This window comes from Oncorhynchus mykiss, chromosome 16 (assembly GCF_013265735.2).
Source record: "Oncorhynchus mykiss isolate Arlee chromosome 16, USDA_OmykA_1.1, whole genome shotgun sequence".
Lineage (NCBI taxonomy): Eukaryota > Metazoa > Chordata > Actinopteri > Salmoniformes > Salmonidae > Oncorhynchus > Oncorhynchus mykiss.
The window spans coordinates 24683225-24700944 of record NC_048580.1 but is presented as its reverse complement, the minus strand read 5'-3'; the positions used below and the strand labels follow the sequence as shown (position 1 = coordinate 24700944).

At 41.8% G+C, this 17720-nt stretch overlaps 1 protein-coding gene across 6 annotated transcripts; it reads right to left on the bottom strand.

Moving 5' to 3' along the window:
• Window positions 1–349: 349 nt before the first annotated feature.
• On the bottom strand, window positions 350–16015 carry coasy (CoA synthase). Of its 6 annotated transcripts, none has more exons than XM_021565337.2 (10): window positions 15833–16012; window positions 12908–13664; window positions 11860–12074; window positions 11224–11355; window positions 9933–10131; window positions 9737–9801; window positions 4132–4216; window positions 3778–3875; window positions 3263–3409; window positions 350–1593 (listed from the first exon to the last, which is right to left on the bottom strand). In XM_021565337.2, the coding sequence occupies exons 2-10, from the start codon at window positions 13614–13616 to the stop codon at window positions 1522–1524; spliced, it is 1722 nt and encodes a 573-aa protein (XP_021421012.1). In that variant the 5' UTR covers window positions 13617–13664; window positions 15833–16012; the 3' UTR covers window positions 350–1521. The 6 variants fall into 6 exon arrangements, 4 of the variants coding, with proteins under 4 accessions (XP_021421012.1, XP_021421015.1, XP_021421013.1 ...); XM_021565340.2 differs by having other exon boundaries at window positions 9939–10131; window positions 15833–16011; XM_021565338.2 differs by having other exon boundaries at window positions 9933–10128; window positions 15833–16011.
• Between the last annotated feature and the right edge of the window lie 1705 nt (window positions 16016–17720).

The following is a 17720-nucleotide window of genomic DNA, read 5'->3' as shown; positions in this document are numbered from 1 at the left end:
GGTGCATAATTGAGCAACAAAACCACGAACACAGACCGGCTCGAAATGTGTAGCCTAAGTTGTAAGTGTATGCATATTAGGCCATAATTCATTAGCTCAATGCTAGGCTTAATACTGCAGTGAATATATCCAGTGAATCTACACACACGAAATAAAACAAACGTTAACGAAATCAGAAAACGAAATCACAGGTAGCCTACACTTTGAAAAGCTAACCTATTGATTATATTTTATATTCATTTTTATAAATCTACTTTGTCACATATGCGTTATTTGACTCGAGGCCCAACAGTGGAGCGTTTTTTCCCCTTCAATAAAAACCTTGCCTTCATACCTTGCAGTGTCTGGGCCTTCATACCTTGCAGTCTCTGGGCCTTCATACTTTGCAGTCTCTGGGCTTACAGCCTTAGAGGTTCACACCACCAAATAGTCATAGTGTCTTTACTTTACTTTTTAATATTTTTTTTTAACGATATATGAATATAAAACATACATGTTGTATAATCCTCCTACATCTTTACTGTTGTGAAAGCACACGAATGTGTGTGAAATGGACAGGCCAAATTTGGGATTTTGTCATATTTGAAAACGTGAACATTTTGTCTAACGTTAGTACTAGTAGCCTAGTCAAGGATGCATCACTGCAATATTGGCACACAACATTGTTACATACCAACGGGAACAAAAGTAAACCTTAAATTTGTAGGTTTAAAATATCCCTTTAGTGACCTGGGTTGACCTATTTTAAGAAATGCCAAAGACAGGTTCTCTTCCAACGTCACGAAAACAACGCACACACTTCAATGGGGCAGAAGTCGGTGTTGTTGTGATTCTGGATGGCCAGATATCAAGCAACAATGACAAGAAGCTGCCATGTGGGGAATTGTAGGTGGCTCGTTTCATCTAGTTTTTATCTTGTTCTTGATACAATGTCTTGTTTTGAGGTGTTGACTGATGTAAAGTCTATGCTAATATGGATCAAAGTTGTGCAAATGTATTAATGTCTTCAATAAATATTGGAGACAAAATTAGTTTACATGTTGTCAACAATCAAAGTTTTGTCCCATAATTGCGTACTTGTCGGTTTTGTTGCTAAACAACCAACATGTCTATTGGTTGGTGGAAATAAAGTCTATAAGATATTTGATAGGCTGATGAGGGATTTTGTTCCAGGAAATAATCACTGTCATCTGGTGAGGTTAGCATAGGGCTAACGTGTGCCAGGTTATCTGATGGAACCAGCTACAATGTAGCGTTCTATTCATTTTAATTGGCTGATGCTCATTGAGACGGAGAAACTGTTTAAATTTAAACTGTTTCTAAAGTTCACAAGTATGGCTTCAGCGTCTTTTGCAGGCACACCAAAGCAACCGCTGTGGTGCTCTTTTTAAGGCAGACACGTCCCTAACATGATTGCACCCTGGCAGTTTTGGAGCCACCCTCGTCCCTTGCAGGGCTTACAGTCGGTATGTGTGCAGTTCACTGTTGTTGTTGTGGTGTGTATGCGCGCGGAGGTCTGACTCAGGACGGTGGCTTGGCTCCTTCCCGACTCTGTTGGATCCGCTTCTGAAGAAGATCCCAGGCCTTCCGTACCTGGGATTTAAATGCAGAGGTAGACGTGAGAAAGGGTTCGTTTATACAATGCATCGACTGGTATCTACATCCTCCCTGAAAGCCATAATGAAAATACTTGGTTGTTAAACGTTAATGTGTAAGCTGCGTCCAGATTCTTCACTTTTCCCCCAAAGTGTTCACTTCCACACTTCCTGTCATGGATTTAACAATGGTGGAAACTAGGGATGTGCCAAACTTGCCATACTCTTATTTGTAGCCGTAAATTCACAGGGATAATACTCGTAATTGGAAAAACTGCTTTGAAACGCCTAAATAGAGGTTGACAATACCTAATCGTCTCTCTGCATTTTCATATAAACCAAGGAAGCTGCAGATCAGGAGCAGCGGGTAGATGCGTTTGCTGTCACTCCGTCAGAACGCAGGGGTTAAAGCAAAAATTATTTAAAAAATACTAAAATAAAACATCCCATCTCCATCTCAGATCGATTGTCTGCAGGGCCAAGTTAACCTCCCAGGTAAAAATGTCAAGACCATCATGCTTTTAAGGAAAGAGGATAATTTTGTACATTAAACTGCAAGTTTGACCAATTCCAATCTTTTTCAATAATGTAAAACACAAAATCATTGACGGAGAACTTTAACCCCTGAGAACGTGCGTCAGCCTTTCATCTTTTTTCCTACCCTCCCTCCGCTTGTTAGATATTTTATTAAATCCATGTTTGTTTTTCCCAATCATGGAAAATAACAAAAAAATACATCCGTTACGATACTCGTTTTGTCCGAGTAGTCACCCCCGAAAGGCGTCCACATACTAGGTTCGGTTTTCTCCTAGCAGAACTCGGCTACGCGAAGCGAGCATCAGTGCCTCGCATACTGCCTTAAAAATACATTTGCTTAAAAAAACAAGGAGAGCGGAAAAATTAGTTTTTCCCCTTGAGACGCCGTAGCAACAACATACAGTAACACTTCCTCAAAATAGCCAGAATCAATCTAAAGATAAATCAAGAACTCTGTAATATTTTTTGTTACTGAGGTCTTAGCCGCAATTTTACATCTAAGTGCAGTATTTTTAAGGTGACAAAATGTGCATGAAAGTTGTCATTCAACAACAGATGACTAGTTAACACTTAATTAAAGAAACCCTACTGTCGACCACTCACCGACGAAGGGATGTAGGGTATCGAACTTGGGCTTGCCTCAAGAAATACATTTGTGTGCTCGAACAGCTGTAAGAAACTAAAACTGCCGAACACCAAAGTCATAGAATTTAGTCATAATTCAAACTGTTTTGACTGGGAAGCATACGGTAAGCTTTAGTGGAAACTCTCTCCAGCCAATGTTTACACCAATCCAATACTTTTTAATCCATGATTGGAAGTGTGCAAGTGGCATGCCCACTTTAGAAGAAGGGTGGAGAATCCGGACGCAGCTTAAGATACATAAAAATGATTGTTCCTATAAAAATGCAAGAAGCCTTTATGTGTGGATGGTAAAGGTTTCAGGACTTTTCAAATGTGCTTTATCAAGCCATTTTCCCCGTCAGTGTGTTTGGCTTCGCCCTGGGTCATGTTCATTAGGGAATACCGTAACAAAATGTTTTGCAATGGGAAAATGGACCAGTCCCTCCTTGTTTTCTTCCTTTTGGTTCCTAATGAACAAGAACCTGGACTCCCTCTCCCTTCCTTACCTGTTTCTGGGTGATCTCGGGCTCCCACAGAGTGCAGAGCACCACGTTGGCCTGCTCCACCTGCTGCGTGTTGGGCAACTGGCTCTGCAGCCGGCGCACAGCATCCTCTTGGCTGACACCATCCCTCACCATGATCCGAGACACCGCCTGGGGGGGTAGGAGTTTTGGGGTGGATAATAAATAAATAATTTATAAAAAAAAGTCTGTATCAGTGTTGTGTCTTTTAGCATTAGATGTTATGCAAGGGTCTTACTCACAGTTACTGTGATAAGAGCATCTGCTAAATGACTCAAATGTAAAATGATCATGTAATTGAACAACCACTGTTTAAGTACCATTTTGTTCTGGTTCTGGTATGTTGTCACTTTGACACTGAGGACAAAGTTGTGTTGAGGAGTTAAGATAAACCCTATGCCTAAATTCCAGGTTGTGTAATGCATCAAAATGAAAGAGTGCCCTTTGCGCAGTTATCTATGAGGTTATTCTCAGACGTTCAAAGCACAGATGTGGGATACCTCTTCCTCAGGAATGACGGCGACCCAGACCTCGTGCACGATGTCCGTCCAGCCGGCCTCCAGCAGCACAGCCGCGTCCACCACACACACCTGTTTACCTAGGGGGAATAATAGAATACATGCCGTTTAGAAGACACTTTTATTCAAAGCGACTTACAGTCATGCGTATATACATTTTATGTTCAGAACCCACTCTTCTGGCGTTGCAAGCGCCATGCTCTACCAACTGAGCTACAGGGGAACACAAGCCCACCGTCTGTACACACAGGTGAAAGCACACAAACACTGACACACACAAACATACATACATACACACACACACACAACTTTGACAAGTATCAATCAGCAACATACCTTCCTCTCGGGCCTGTTGGATCCTTTCCTTGACGAGTAGAGCTATCTCCGGCCACACAATGTCGGTGAGGGCTTTCAACCTCTCCTGCAACAATAGTAATACTAATTTATTACTTTCATTACAAGTGTAATCTTAATGTGCATACAATACAAATGTTACAAGACAAAACAAGTACAGATAACATATCATAAAAGCATACAAGCATAGTTTGAGGATATCAATTGATATAATGATTAACAGAAGCCGATGCCATTAAGTCACAGAGCCAAACTGACAACACATTTTCAGGCCCGATAATGTTTTGGGAAAGAAGCCCACAAAGTGCCTTTAGAAAGTATGCATACCCCTTGACTTCTTCCACATGTTGTGTGTTGCAGCCTGAATTCAAAATGGATCAAATACAGTGCATTTGAAAAGTATTCAGACCTCTTGACTTTTTCAACATTTTGTTACGTTACAGCCTAATTCTAAAATAAGGTAAATATAAATCAATCTACACACAATACCCCATAATGTTAAAGTGAAAACAGGTTTATATTAATGTTTGCTAATTTATTAAACATAAAACACATAAATACCTTATTTACATAAGTATTCAGATCCTTTGCTATGAGACTCCGAAATTGAGCTAAGGTCTATTGATCATCCTAGTGATGTTTCTACAACTTGGTTGGAGTCCACCTGTTGTAAATTCTATTGATTGGACATGATTTGGAAAGGCACACATCGGTCTATATAAAGTCCCACAGTTGAAAGTGCATGCAAAAGTGCAGAGCAAAAAGTGCAGAGCAAAAACCAAGCCTTGAGGTCAAAGGAATTGACTTGTTAGTAGAGGGTATTGGGGAAGGGTACCAAAATATTTCTGCAGCATTGAAGGTCCCCAAGAACACAGTGGCCTCCATCATTCTTAAAATGGAAGAAGTTTGGGTGGGGGTTTACAAGAACCCGATGGTCACTCTGACAGAGCTCCAGAGCTCTCTGTTAAGATGGGAGAACCTTCCAGAAGGACAACCAACTCTACAGCACTCCATCAATCAGGCCTTTATGTTAGAGTGGCCAGACGGAAGCGACTCCTTAGTAAAAGGCACGTGACAGCCGGATTGGAGTATGCCAAAAGACATCTAAAGACTCTCAGACCATGTGAAACAAGATTCTAGGGTCTGATGAAACCAAGATGAAACTATTTGGCTTGAATGCCAAGCATCACATTTGGAGGAAATCTGGCACCATCCCTACGGTGAAACATGGTGGTGGCAGCATCATCATGCTGTGGGGATGTTTTTCAGCGGCAGGGACTGGGAAACTAGTCAGGATTGCGGGAAAGAAAATAAAGTATGCATACCCCTTGACTTCTTCCACATGTTGTGTGTTGCAGCCTGAATTAAAAATGGATCAAATACAGTGCATTTGAAGTATTTATACCCCTTGACCTTTTCAACATTTTGTTACGTTACAGCCTTATTCTAAAATAATATATTTGCTAGCTAAGTACAGAGAAATCCTTCACGAAAACCTTCTCCAGAGCGCTCAGGACCTCAGACTGGGGCAAAGGTTCATCTTCTAACAGGAGAACGACCCAAAGTACACAGCAAAGACAATGCAGTAGTGGCTTCGGGACAAGTCTCTGAATGTCCTTTAGTGGCCCAGTCGAGCCAGGACTTAAACCCAATCAAACATCTCTGGAGGGACCTGAAAACAGCTGTGTCGTGACGCTCCCCATCCAACCTGGCAGAGCTTGAGAGGATCTGCAGAGAATAATGTGAGAAACTGCCCAAATACAGGTGTGCCAAGCTTGTGGCGTCATATCCAAGAAGACTCAAGGCTGTAATTGCTCCCGGGAAAAAAAATCTAAATCTAAAAACCTGTTTTTGCATTGTCAGTATGGGGTATTGTGTGCAGATTGATGAGGGGGGGAAATGATTTAATCCATTTTAAAATAAGGCTGTAATGTAACAAAATGTGGAAAAAAATCAAGATATCTGAATACTTCCCAAATGCACTGTAGTTCCCTTGTTTTACATCACTCAAATATCCAGGTGACCAATACTGAGAGATATCGTGAGGCTACCCTCACATATCTGAAATTACATCATCAATTGATGTTTACCGATCATGAAAGCAGTTACTTGCTGTTTAACTGATGACAGTGCTAATTGTGCGCAATTGTTTTGCATGGAATAATCAGAAATATGAAGTTCTGACTATGCTTTTCAAGAGGTGATGACATTACAACCAAATAGTTAACATTTATTTACAATCCCATGAAAATGGCAGGCAGTTGTCCATGTTTTTAGCGGAGGTAAAGCGAATAAACTATTGAAGGGAAAGCTGTCCCCCTGGAACTTTACAAAGGACTTAACGGTACAGTAGGCATCTACATCTGGTAAATCAATAACAACTAAACGGATGAAGACAGTTTGGTTTCTTATTTGCTAGCTGACGTTAGCAAAGATCAAGGTGTCTTATAGTTATAGAAATAGGACAATTGGAGGAAATATGTGTTTAGCTAGCAAGCCTAAGTTACTCCTTTGTTTATTTGTTAGCTAGTTAATTGCAGCCAATTAGCTGAGGCCGGACAAAGTTGAATTACTATTTCACGGATGCCCCGCCTCACTTTTCTCCACACACCCAATATATGCGTCTCTTTGTGTATAATGCATTGTCCGCTCTCCCAAGTTGATGCCCAAGAGACCAAACAGTCTCAGATAAAACGCTCAGATCTGTTCCGAGCATCGGATTGGAAAGTGACACACACACGCTCACACCTGCAGATGTTTAATTTCTCTCATGTCGTCATGGCTGAAGCCAGCGCAAAGTCCTACTATTTATGTGTCCAGGTTAAACGTGGGACGTCCCTCATAAACAAATAGTCAGTTAAATGAATGGCTATTGCATAATTTCCAGATCTATGTTAAAGAACATTATTCACATAGAATATTGCATTCTATTTATTATACATCCTATCATATTCAAAAATTATTGAAAGGTTATGAATGTATTATCAGTTTATGAATCTACTTAATTGTATAGCCTAACAAATTCAAGAATGATTAACAATAAATACTTGTAATCCAATTAAAACGTTGATGTATAATAATGAGTTCATTACCTGAATGCGTCTCTATAGCCTAGGCGTTAACAAAATATTCATACAAATATGATTAGGCCTCTCATAGACTAGAGGCCTTGTAGAAAGAGGGTCAATCAAGTTAGCATTGGAAAAAATACATAAATCCAGCCATAGAGTGTAACCTTTAACCTTTAAAAAAAAAGTTTAACATGCACAATTAGAAGCATCAATCTATATTGAGCAAGCATGACTAAATTCGAGCACAGTAACTTTGCTCACCGTATCCTCCTTCAATTGTCTCGCCTGGCTGCCTCGAAAAGGCCCCACCTGCTGATCTACACGAAGTGTGTGCGTGCCACTGGCGATGTACTTTGCTGAACATGCTAGCTGTTCTCGGTGGCGCATTATCCCTTCAAACGCATTCCGTCGTGGTATCGGTTGGCCTATTACTACTGGTAGTACCGGTAAAATGTAAGTTATGAATTGCAAATCACCGTAGAGCTGACACTGCGATTTCATTAATAATTTTGACAACAATGTGGTTGTCCAAAATACTATCAGCTTGCACTGCGTCTTTGCTGATGAATGCCATGCTCTCTGGCCAGTCAATTGGTTAAATTGCATTGTATTCAACGAATCTAATAGATCTGGAAATTATGCAATAACCATTCATTTAACTGACTATTTGTTTATGAGGGACGTCCCACGTTTAACCTGGAGAGACCCCTTGATTGGTTGAGAAATGTATTTAGGGACAATATTTGCACATTATTCTTTTAAATTCTTCAAGCTCTGTCAAGTTGGTTGTTGATCATAACTAGACAGCCATTTTCAAGTGTTGCCATTTAATTCAAAACTATCTAGGCTACTCAGAAACATTCAATATCATCTTGGTAAGCAACTCCAGTGTATATTTGACCTTGTGTTTTAGGTTATTGTCCTGCTGAAAGGTGAATTTGTTTCACAGTGTCTGTTGGAAAGCAGACAACCAGGTTTTCCTCTATAATTTTGCCTGTGCTTAGCTTTATTCCATTTCTATCTTTTTTTTCCTTTACCCGGTTTTCTCCTCAATTTTGTGGTATCGAATTGGTAGTTACAGTCTTGTCTCAACGCTGCAACTCCTGTACGGACTCGGGAGAGGCGAAGGTCGAGAGCCGTGCTTCCTCCGAAACACAACCCAACCAAGCCACACTGCTTCTTGACACAATGCCCACTTAACCCGGAAGCCAGCCGCACCAATGTGTCGGTGGAAACACTGTGCACCTGGCGACCGCGTCAGCATGTATTGCGCCCGGCCCGCCACAAGAGTCACTAGTGCGCGATGGGACAAGGACATGTCTTTCCCGGCCAAACCCTCCCCTGACCCGGACGACGCTGGGCCAAATGTGTCTCCCAGGTCACGGCCAGCTGCAACAGAGCCTGGACTCGAACCCAGAATCTAGTGGCACAGCTAGCACTGGCACTGCAGTGCCTTAGATCCCTGCGCCACTCGGGAGGCCTATTCCATTTCTTTTTAATCATAAAAAAACTCCCTAGTTCTTGCCGATGACAAGCGTACCCATAACACGATGCAGCCACCACCAAGCTTGAAAATATGGTACTCAGTTATGTGTTGGATTTGCCCCAGTTAATTTCTTTGCAACATTTTTTACAGTTTTACTTTAGTGCCTTATTTCAAACAGGATGCATGTTTTGGAATATTTGTATTCGGTACAGACTTCCTTCTTTTAACTTGGTCATTTAGATTAGTATTGTGTACTAACTAGAATGTAGTTGATCCATCCTCAATTTTCTCCTATTAAACTAACTGTTTTAAAGTCACCAAAGTCATGGTGAAATCCCTGAGCAGTTTCTCCTCCGGCAACTGAGTTTGGAAGGACACTTGTATCTTTGTAGGGGCAGCATGTATTGATACTACATCCAAAGTGTAATTAATAACTTCACCATGCTTAAAGGGATATTATTTATTTTTTACCCATCTACCAATTGGTGCACTTCTTTGCGAGGTATTGGAAACCCTCCCTGGTATTTGTGGTTGAATCAGTGTTTGAAATTCACTGCTTGACTGAGGGACCTTACAGAGATTAGGTAGTCAGTCAAAAATCATGTTAAACATTTATTGCACAGAGTGAGTCCATGGAACTTTTGTGACCTGTTAAGCAAATGTTTGCTCCTGAACTTATTTAGGCTTGCCATAACAAAGCGGTGGAATACTTATTGACTCAAGACATTTCAGCTTTTCATCTTTAATTAATTTATAAAAATGTATAAAAATATAATTCCACTTTGACATAAAGGGGGTAGTCTTGACAAGTGACAAATGTAAGCTTTGACACGTCAAGGGGTGTGAATCATTTCTGAAGGCACTATATCTCTGCTGATATAGTCCATTCCATTGATATTTGAAAAGAAAACGCTAAATACAACAACAACAAAAAAACATTTTGTTTTTACATCCCTTGCCATTTTTATAAAATATTATGTTCTAAAATATTATTGGGCTGTATTTCACACATGCCACACACAAACATTACCTTGTTTCCAAAAACTTTCCTGCCTAGTGCGCGTCTGTTGATAGTTTTGTCCTCATTAATAAGATCTGCAAATGATAAGAGTCATTCATTGAAACAGATGCTTTGGGTAAAGCCCTACATTATATCTGTTAAATCAATTCTCTACTATACAGAATATGATGACAGCTTCTGTTGGCTATGTGAACAGAAGACCCACCCGCACCTGATCCAAACTCCTCCAGCACCCTGTTGTAGGCAACCTCCCCCGGCCGGTAGGTCTCATGGCCCAGCTGGTCGCTGTCGATGCGGACCGCACCCAGGGCCTCCAACTGCTGGGCAATGGAGCTCTTCCCGCTGCCACTGCCCCCGGTCAGGCCAATCACGTAGGGCACCAGGGGGAGATGGGACTTGTTCTGCTTCACAGGGGATAGGTAAGAGGGGTAAAGGTGAACGGGGCATCAAAATGCATTGGCAGTCATATGGGGGCTTGTGTGTAAATAATCACACTAAATGTCTGACATATCATATATCTACGATACTGACTACACATTTAATCATATACTAACTTAAGGCTCAGGTCCAATTAGACTACAATGAGATAAGGAGAAACTGAATTGTGAAAAATCAGGTCTTGTGATACCTGATGCATCCCAACAACGTGCTTGACAAAGCACTCGCTGGCAATTAGGGAATAGTAGTCTATTGTGTGACTGCAATTGCCACTGAAAGATCATTTGCGGTTAGCGAAGCTGGATGAAAAGCATGTTTCTTCTGCTTGAGGAGAAAGAGTCCCTGAATATAGCCTTCTCTACCCTGGTAACCTTGCTGGAGTAACTATCAGTTGTTCTGAAAAAGCCCTGTCTGCGTCCCTAATGGCCCCCTTTTTTCCTATATAGTGCACTACTTTTGACCAGAGCCCTAGTCAAAAGAATTGCACTATATAGGGCAGGAATCAACTAAATTAAGCCGCTGGTCGATTTTTTTTCTTGAGTGGATGATCGGGGGCTGGAACATGATTACAGATAATTAGTCAATTGCAAATAGACCGCAAGCAGCACAAACAGATGCAATATTTGACTAAAACAATCATTTCAAATCTTGCTTACATTTGTCTACGACGACATGTGTCTGTCTCTATTATGCATGGAAAAACGTGGGAACAGATTTCCAAAATTAAAATCACTTGGAGGCTGATTTCCTGGTGTTTTTGGTCTTTTATGTCCAACAATGAAAATTGGGGGGGCAAATAAAACCACCTGAGGGTGAAATTCAGCCCTCCAGTTGGGTAACCCTGATATGGGGAATAAGGTGCCATTTGGGACACAGTCCCTGTTATTTGCATAGAGATCAAAAATACTGAAATTAGCCCCATCTTTTGCCGGTGTCAGCGACAAACTACTCCCAGGGGTACACAAAATCCCTTTCTGTCTCAAATACCAAGTAGAAATTAGTATGGTATGTGTGACACCCATGAGCAGGCTGGAAGGGAAGAGGGGGAATGTGTGTACTTTTGGGTCTGTGAGGAGGGTCCCCAGGAGGCGTGAGCGGAGGCTGGAGGAGCTGATCTTCTCCTCCTCCATCTCAGTGTGGTGGGCATCCTTCAGCAGCTGGATCTCGTGCAGCACCAGTCCTGGAACACCCTAATAGGGCAGACAGTTGATGACAAGGACACCAGACATAAAGACAATATATAGGCTACGTTCAGACATCACACAAACAATACATAGCCAGCCATCCCTCAGCCTGTGCTGTATCAAGAGGCCCGCTCACAACACTATGACTGTCTTTGCCAGCTATTAGACACCACTGAAGCTTGTTCAAGTTGTACTGTATGTTTATAAACCCAGAGACGCAACGTCACGAGACTTCCGGGAATGCTTGCGAAACAGACCAGGCCTGAATTTGGGATTCGAGAAGTCAATGAGAGAAGTGAAGAATTCTTCCTTAGTAGTTTGTTAATTGTCTTGAAATCTAAAGTCACAACCTGGATTTGAGCCAATGTCTTTAGTTCAACATGTTATTACTCCAACCTCTGAAAGTGACAAACTAAAATGTTTTAAATTATATCGAAGGAGTGCTTTTGATTTGACGGCCTGCACATGTGCAGTTTGGCGCGAGAAGACCATTAAACCCAACGCACTTACATTTTCGAGGCGCTTCTTGTTCACAGCCTCGCCTCCCCTGCGGGTCTCCTCGCTGACCACAATGCATTGCAGCTGGGCATCAATAACGGAGGGTCCAAAGGGTTCCGAAAGGGGTACGAACTCGTACTGCAGCGAGGGCTTGACGTCCTGCAGGAACTCTTGGAGCCGCTGCACCCGCAGAGCATATGGCTCAATTAGCTCCCTTAGCACCTTCTCTGAGGATAGGCAGAGAAAGATAAGAAAAAGAGGTGGAGAAAGAAGAAGAAGAGAACGAAGAATAAGAGGCAATTTTATTCCGCTATTGCGCAAGCGTATCCGTAAATCCCCACTCTTCAATGTCAAGGATGAGTGCAGGGAATTTTCTGCCGCCTAAACATTTTTTTCCCGGGTCTCCTAAATCCAAACAGTGTACAAAAATATATATAATAATAAAAAACTAACTTTATACATTTGTGATGGGAAAACGCTTTCAGTGTTAACTTAAATGACTAAAAACAGAAAATATGTAGAAAAGATAATCGACCTCTATGTTTTTCAATAATATCCTCTTTGAGAATTAACAATCCCCAAAATAAAAACTAGAGAATCGGGGGGGAATTTAAAATACCAAAAACAATGAATTTAGCAGTATTGATTTTGTTATTATGTTTGCGCAAAACACAGTATTAGCCATGGCAAAATGCATAGGAAATTAACTTTCTCAAACAAAACTATTTTCTCTCAGCTCCAAGAATTTGAATAACAGGAAATGGCCTTAAAAATTCAAAAATGTCTACATTGTCAAGATGGGGGACCTCATATTTTGCACCGCCGACAGTCTGCACCCCCTGCCCACCACCTGAAACACATTTTGATCCAGAGAAAAAAACCTGGAGCACAGTGAATTCCAAAATCCTTTTAACAATGGCAATCCAGATCAGATTATATAGCCCATTATGGGGTAAGGAACCCAATACCTTGTGTATGGATAGAAGACAAGGAGACCTAATAATGCCCAAAGAAACTTGTTTACACAGCAAACATTGTCCTTTCTCATCATTCCACTTACTTTTTAGAAGTTCTTGGTCACACACCCCGATAAGGAACCGCTTGTTCGCCAAGAGGCAAGAGATGTTCAGCAGCGTCTTGTGCGCTCCGTGGAGGCGGTCGAACGTTCCCCCTACCACCACGTCACTGTAAGTCTCCATGCGCTCCGACCTACTATCCCAGTCGTCCTTTTGGCCCTCCTCTACCTCTTCCTCCAGCTTCTGCAGCTGCGGGTGGAGTAGCACCGAGGCCAAGCCGGGCGTGCAGACGTAACAGTGGCCCGTGTACTTCTGCAGACACTGGGCCACCAGCGGGGACTGGCCCGGGTCCTGCGGGGCGAAGTCTGTTAGCACCACCTCGGGGGAGTGGGAGAGGGGCTGTGGGGAAGGGAAGGGGTTACATGCTACCCCTGTCCCACCTGTCTCTGGGCTGGAGGCGTTGTTGGGCTGGGCGCGGACGTTGGTGAGGAGCACTCGTACGTCCAGGTGGCCGCACACATAGGCAGCATTGCTGTAGAGCCCGGTGATAAGGCTGGACAGATCCACCACGGGCTGGATGAAGACAGGCCTGGGCTGGCCCCCGCCTGCACCCAGGTTCAGGCCTGGATGGAGATGGACGTAGAGGGTGCGCTCCACCACCTGGGCAGCCGAGCTGAGTACAGGGGCAATGCGCAGAGGGAGGGTGTGGAGGGGAGAGGTGAGCACCAGGATGCCCGTGCTGAACATGGACATGTTGGCCAGATGTGTCACCGGAGCAGGGACACACACTTGGCACAATGTCTGGGGTAGAGCAAAAGGCAGGGTCAAACCATCACAAAAAACACTGAGAAAACCTATACCTATTTATTAGTTACCTAAGCTAAAGGCCGTTATCAATAAAACGTCACAATACCGTGCAGAGCATTCAATTTGGCTGCTGGGGAGCAAGGAGACCAGCGCCGCCGAAATGTTTAAATTTATTTAACCTTAATTTTATCAAGGAGTTATTTTTTAATCTATCCAGATATCTGTAAGCAGGGATGGACACCTTTCAAAGTATATGTTAGTACTAATATGGACACCTTTCAAAGTACATATGCTTAAATCAGAGTTATTTTTATGCGCTCTTCAGAACATTTACAACATATACTTAGAATAGACCCCTGTGGGACACCTTTCGTAATATTCAGGAAACCTGATTTAACACCATCAGTGGATACACTAAGTTCTGTCAAGTAATTTTTAAACCAGTTACATGCAGCCTGGTCTAGGCCAATTGAGAAAAGCCTCTGAATTAGCGATCAACCGTATAGAAAGCTTTGACAGGTCAATGAAGATTTGACAACTACATGCAATTTTCAAGGGATTGAAAATAACAAATGTTATCTATTTGGCTTTAATATCATCACCTCTTGAAGAGCATAGTCAGAACTACACATTTCCAATTATTCCACATGTAACTATATCATCAGCGTTATACAGCAATGCTTTTCCTGATCAGTAAACATCAATTGATCATCTATTTTCAGATTGGATAGGCTACCCTCACCTATTGGCATGTACTGTACCTAGCTAGCTAAGCAAACAACATGTGTCATTTAGCTTGCTTCATCCGAGATTAAGCTTTTGGAAAGAGCTTTACATGGGTAAGCACTCCTGGTAAAGTTGTAAATCGGACTACTGTCTTCAGCACTATAGATGGCGAGCAAATATAGCCATCGAATTTATCCCCTGAAAGATAACGTCAATATAACAAGCTATCCCTTATATTCTGCTCGAAAATTTGACACGTAGCCTATCATGTCTGTCAGCTGCAATCTTGATGAAACTCTTAAAAACTAATTTTAGGTCTACTTACCAATATGCTCAACCAACTGTGAAAAGTTTCTACCGGTAGAAATTGCAAAGTAGTTTCTACTATGCAATTATATCTACTGGTAGAAACTTTGCACAATTGGTTAAACATATTGGTAAGTAGACCTAATGTATTTTTTAAATAAAGGATGGGAAATTAACCCAAACCACTCATACCTGTCAGGTATAGTTCACTTTTATATCACTCAAATATCCAATTAGTTGTGGCCAATATTGAGAGATACCGTGATGCTACACTCATGTATCTGAAATGACATTATCAATTTATGTTTACTGACCATGAAAGCAGTTAATTGCGGTATAACTCTGATAGCGCTAAATGTGCGCAATTGTTTTGCATGGAATAATAAGAAATGTGTAGTTCTGTGATGATATTTCAACCAAATAGTTTACATGTATTTAACAATCCCTTGAAAACCGCACGCAGTTCTCAAAGCTTTTAGCGGAGCTGGGGGGTCTGCACCTTAATGTGACGTTTTATTGATAACGACCGATAAGGGAAAGCTGTCACCCTGGCCTTTTACCAAGGACTAAACCGTAGGTAGCTACGTCTGGTAAATCAATAACGACTAAACAAACGGATGAAGACGAATGATTTCTTATTACTATAGCTAGCTAAGTTAACTATAAGACACATTGACTTCCGCTAAAGAAATAGGAACATTCGACGAAATGTGTTTAGTTAGCTTTTCTACTTGACTTGTTTTTGTTAGTTAGTTTCTGGTACTTGCAGCTAGCTGGATAGCCAAGTAGCTAACGTGAACTAGCTAGCTACGTTAACGTTAGTTGGTTGGTTGGTTATGATCAGGACATTGCCAACAAGTCAACCTCAACTCCGCGTTGTGGAGTAGCTAGCTACAGTTTCCATTAGAGTGGAGTTTTACTTGACAACGACGTACACCCCGGAATATTGTCAAAATACTACACCTTGAATTTACTACCATGACATACACAACCCATAGCTATCATTGAAGTATGTCGCTAACGTTAGCTGGCTAAAACCGAGCAAGCTAACGTTAGCTACTGTAGGTTGCGGCGTAAGCAAGCTAGTGCGTAGAAATAACATGAAGAGTGACAATAGTTAGTTACTTTACCTTGTGCAAATGCTGTAGCAAGGTAACGTGAGTTAAGTTTAAATCTGGTCTGCAACTGGCTATTCCTAATGGCTAACTACATTGTTGTACCACTGTCCAATATTGTTATTATTCTTTCGATAAAGAGACATGCCCATTTGACCTAGCTAGCTACCGGTTGCACATGGACAACATTCATTGGTTGATAAATTGATTTGGGGACATCTGGGTAATGCAGTCAGCGAAAATATCTTGCTATTCATTTCCATTTCATAATCAGCCGACAGAGGTCACTATTGATATGTTGGTGCTATTTGTGAAATACGAATTTAAAACAACATTTCTGCTATTGATAGAATAAATCTGGTTCCATTTTATTATATAATGTATATTATACAATGTTTTATTTATTTGTAGGCTATCTATTTTATTGCATCACACAGGAGTGTCATTTAACCAGGCAAGTCAGTCAAGAACAAATTCTTATTTACAATGACGGACTACCCCAGCCAAACCCTAACCTGGACGACGCTGGGCCAATTGTGCGCCGCCCTATGGGACCACGGCTGGTTGTGATACAGCCTGGAATCGAACCAGGGTCTGTAGTGACACCTCTAGCACTGAGATGCAGTGCCTTATACCGCTGCACCACTCTGGAGAAAGAAAGAATACAATCACAGACAGGAAATGGACAGTAGGCCGACCACCTGTAAAAACCTGCTTGGCATCTCAGCAATGAACTTTGTAATGAACCTCAAACCCAGTCATGTTGCAATTCCCACCATCATAGACTATAATGTTTATTTTAAAACAGATCAGTGTCCAAACTTCAGTTCAACATTTATAAGTTGCACCACAAAGCATCTAAGAGTCGGAGTGCAGATCTAGGATCAGTTTGACCTTTTAAGTCATATTGAAAAAAGGTAGAACCTGAGCCTAGATCAGCACTACCGCTCTGAGAAGCTTTATACGCACCCGTCTCACCGGTCTCAGTCCTTATTTCTGCTGCAGATGAGAAATCATGGCCTTTATCCATTGTCAAAAGATAACAGATCAAATCAGTTTATTTGTTACGTGCGCCGAATACAACAGGTACAGTACAACCTTACAGTGAAATGCTTACTAACCATCAGTGCAATTTTTAAGTAAAAAAAAAAAAAAAGAGGTATTAGGTGAACAATAGATAAGGAAATAAATAAAAAAAAACAGTAAAAAGACAGTGAATAATAACAGTAGCGAGGTTATAACAATAGCGGGGCTATATACAGGCACTGGTTAGTCAGGCTAATTGAGGTAGTATCTACATGTAGGTATGGTTAAAGTGACTATGCATACATGATAAACAGAATTTATATTATAAAGCAGTTGCATAAAAGAGTGGGTGGCAGGACACAATGCAGATAGTCCGGGTAGCCAATGTGCGGGGGCACCAGTTAGTCGGGCTAATTGAGGTAGTATATACATGAATGTTTAAGTTAGTGGCTATGCATATATGATAAACAGAGAGTAGCAGCAGCGTAAAAGAGGGTGGGGGGCACAATGCAAATAGTCCGGGTAGCCATTTGATTGCATGTTCAGGACTCTTATGGCTTGGGGGTAAAAGCTGTTAAGAAGCCTTTTAGTCCTAGACTTGACGCACCGGTACCACTTGCCATGCGGTAGTAGAGAGAACACTATGACTGGGGTGGGTGGGGTCTTTGACAATTTTTAGGGCCTTCCTCTGACACCATACACACTACCCTCTGTAGTGCCTTGCGGTCAGAGGGCGAGCAGTTGCCGTACCAGGCAGTGATGCAAACAGTGCTCTCGATGTTGCAGCTGTAGAAACTTTTGAGTATCTCAGGACCCATGCCAAATCTTTTTAGTTTCCTGAGGGGGGAATAGGCTTTGTCGTCCCGTCTTCACAACT

Coding starts and splice junctions, on each gene's coding strand:
- coasy (XM_021565337.2), bottom strand. CDS start 13,616: ATGTCCATGTTCAGCACGGGCATCCTGGTGCTCACCTCTCCCCTCCAC. Junction 12,075..12,907: donor TGACCAAGAACTTCTAAAAA/GTAAGTGGAATG, acceptor GCCTATCCTCAG/AGAAGGTGCTAAGGGAGCTA. Junction 3,876..4,131: donor CCAACAGGCCCGAGAGGAAG/GTATGTTGCTGA, acceptor TATTCCCCCTAG/GTAAACAGGTGTGTGTGGTG.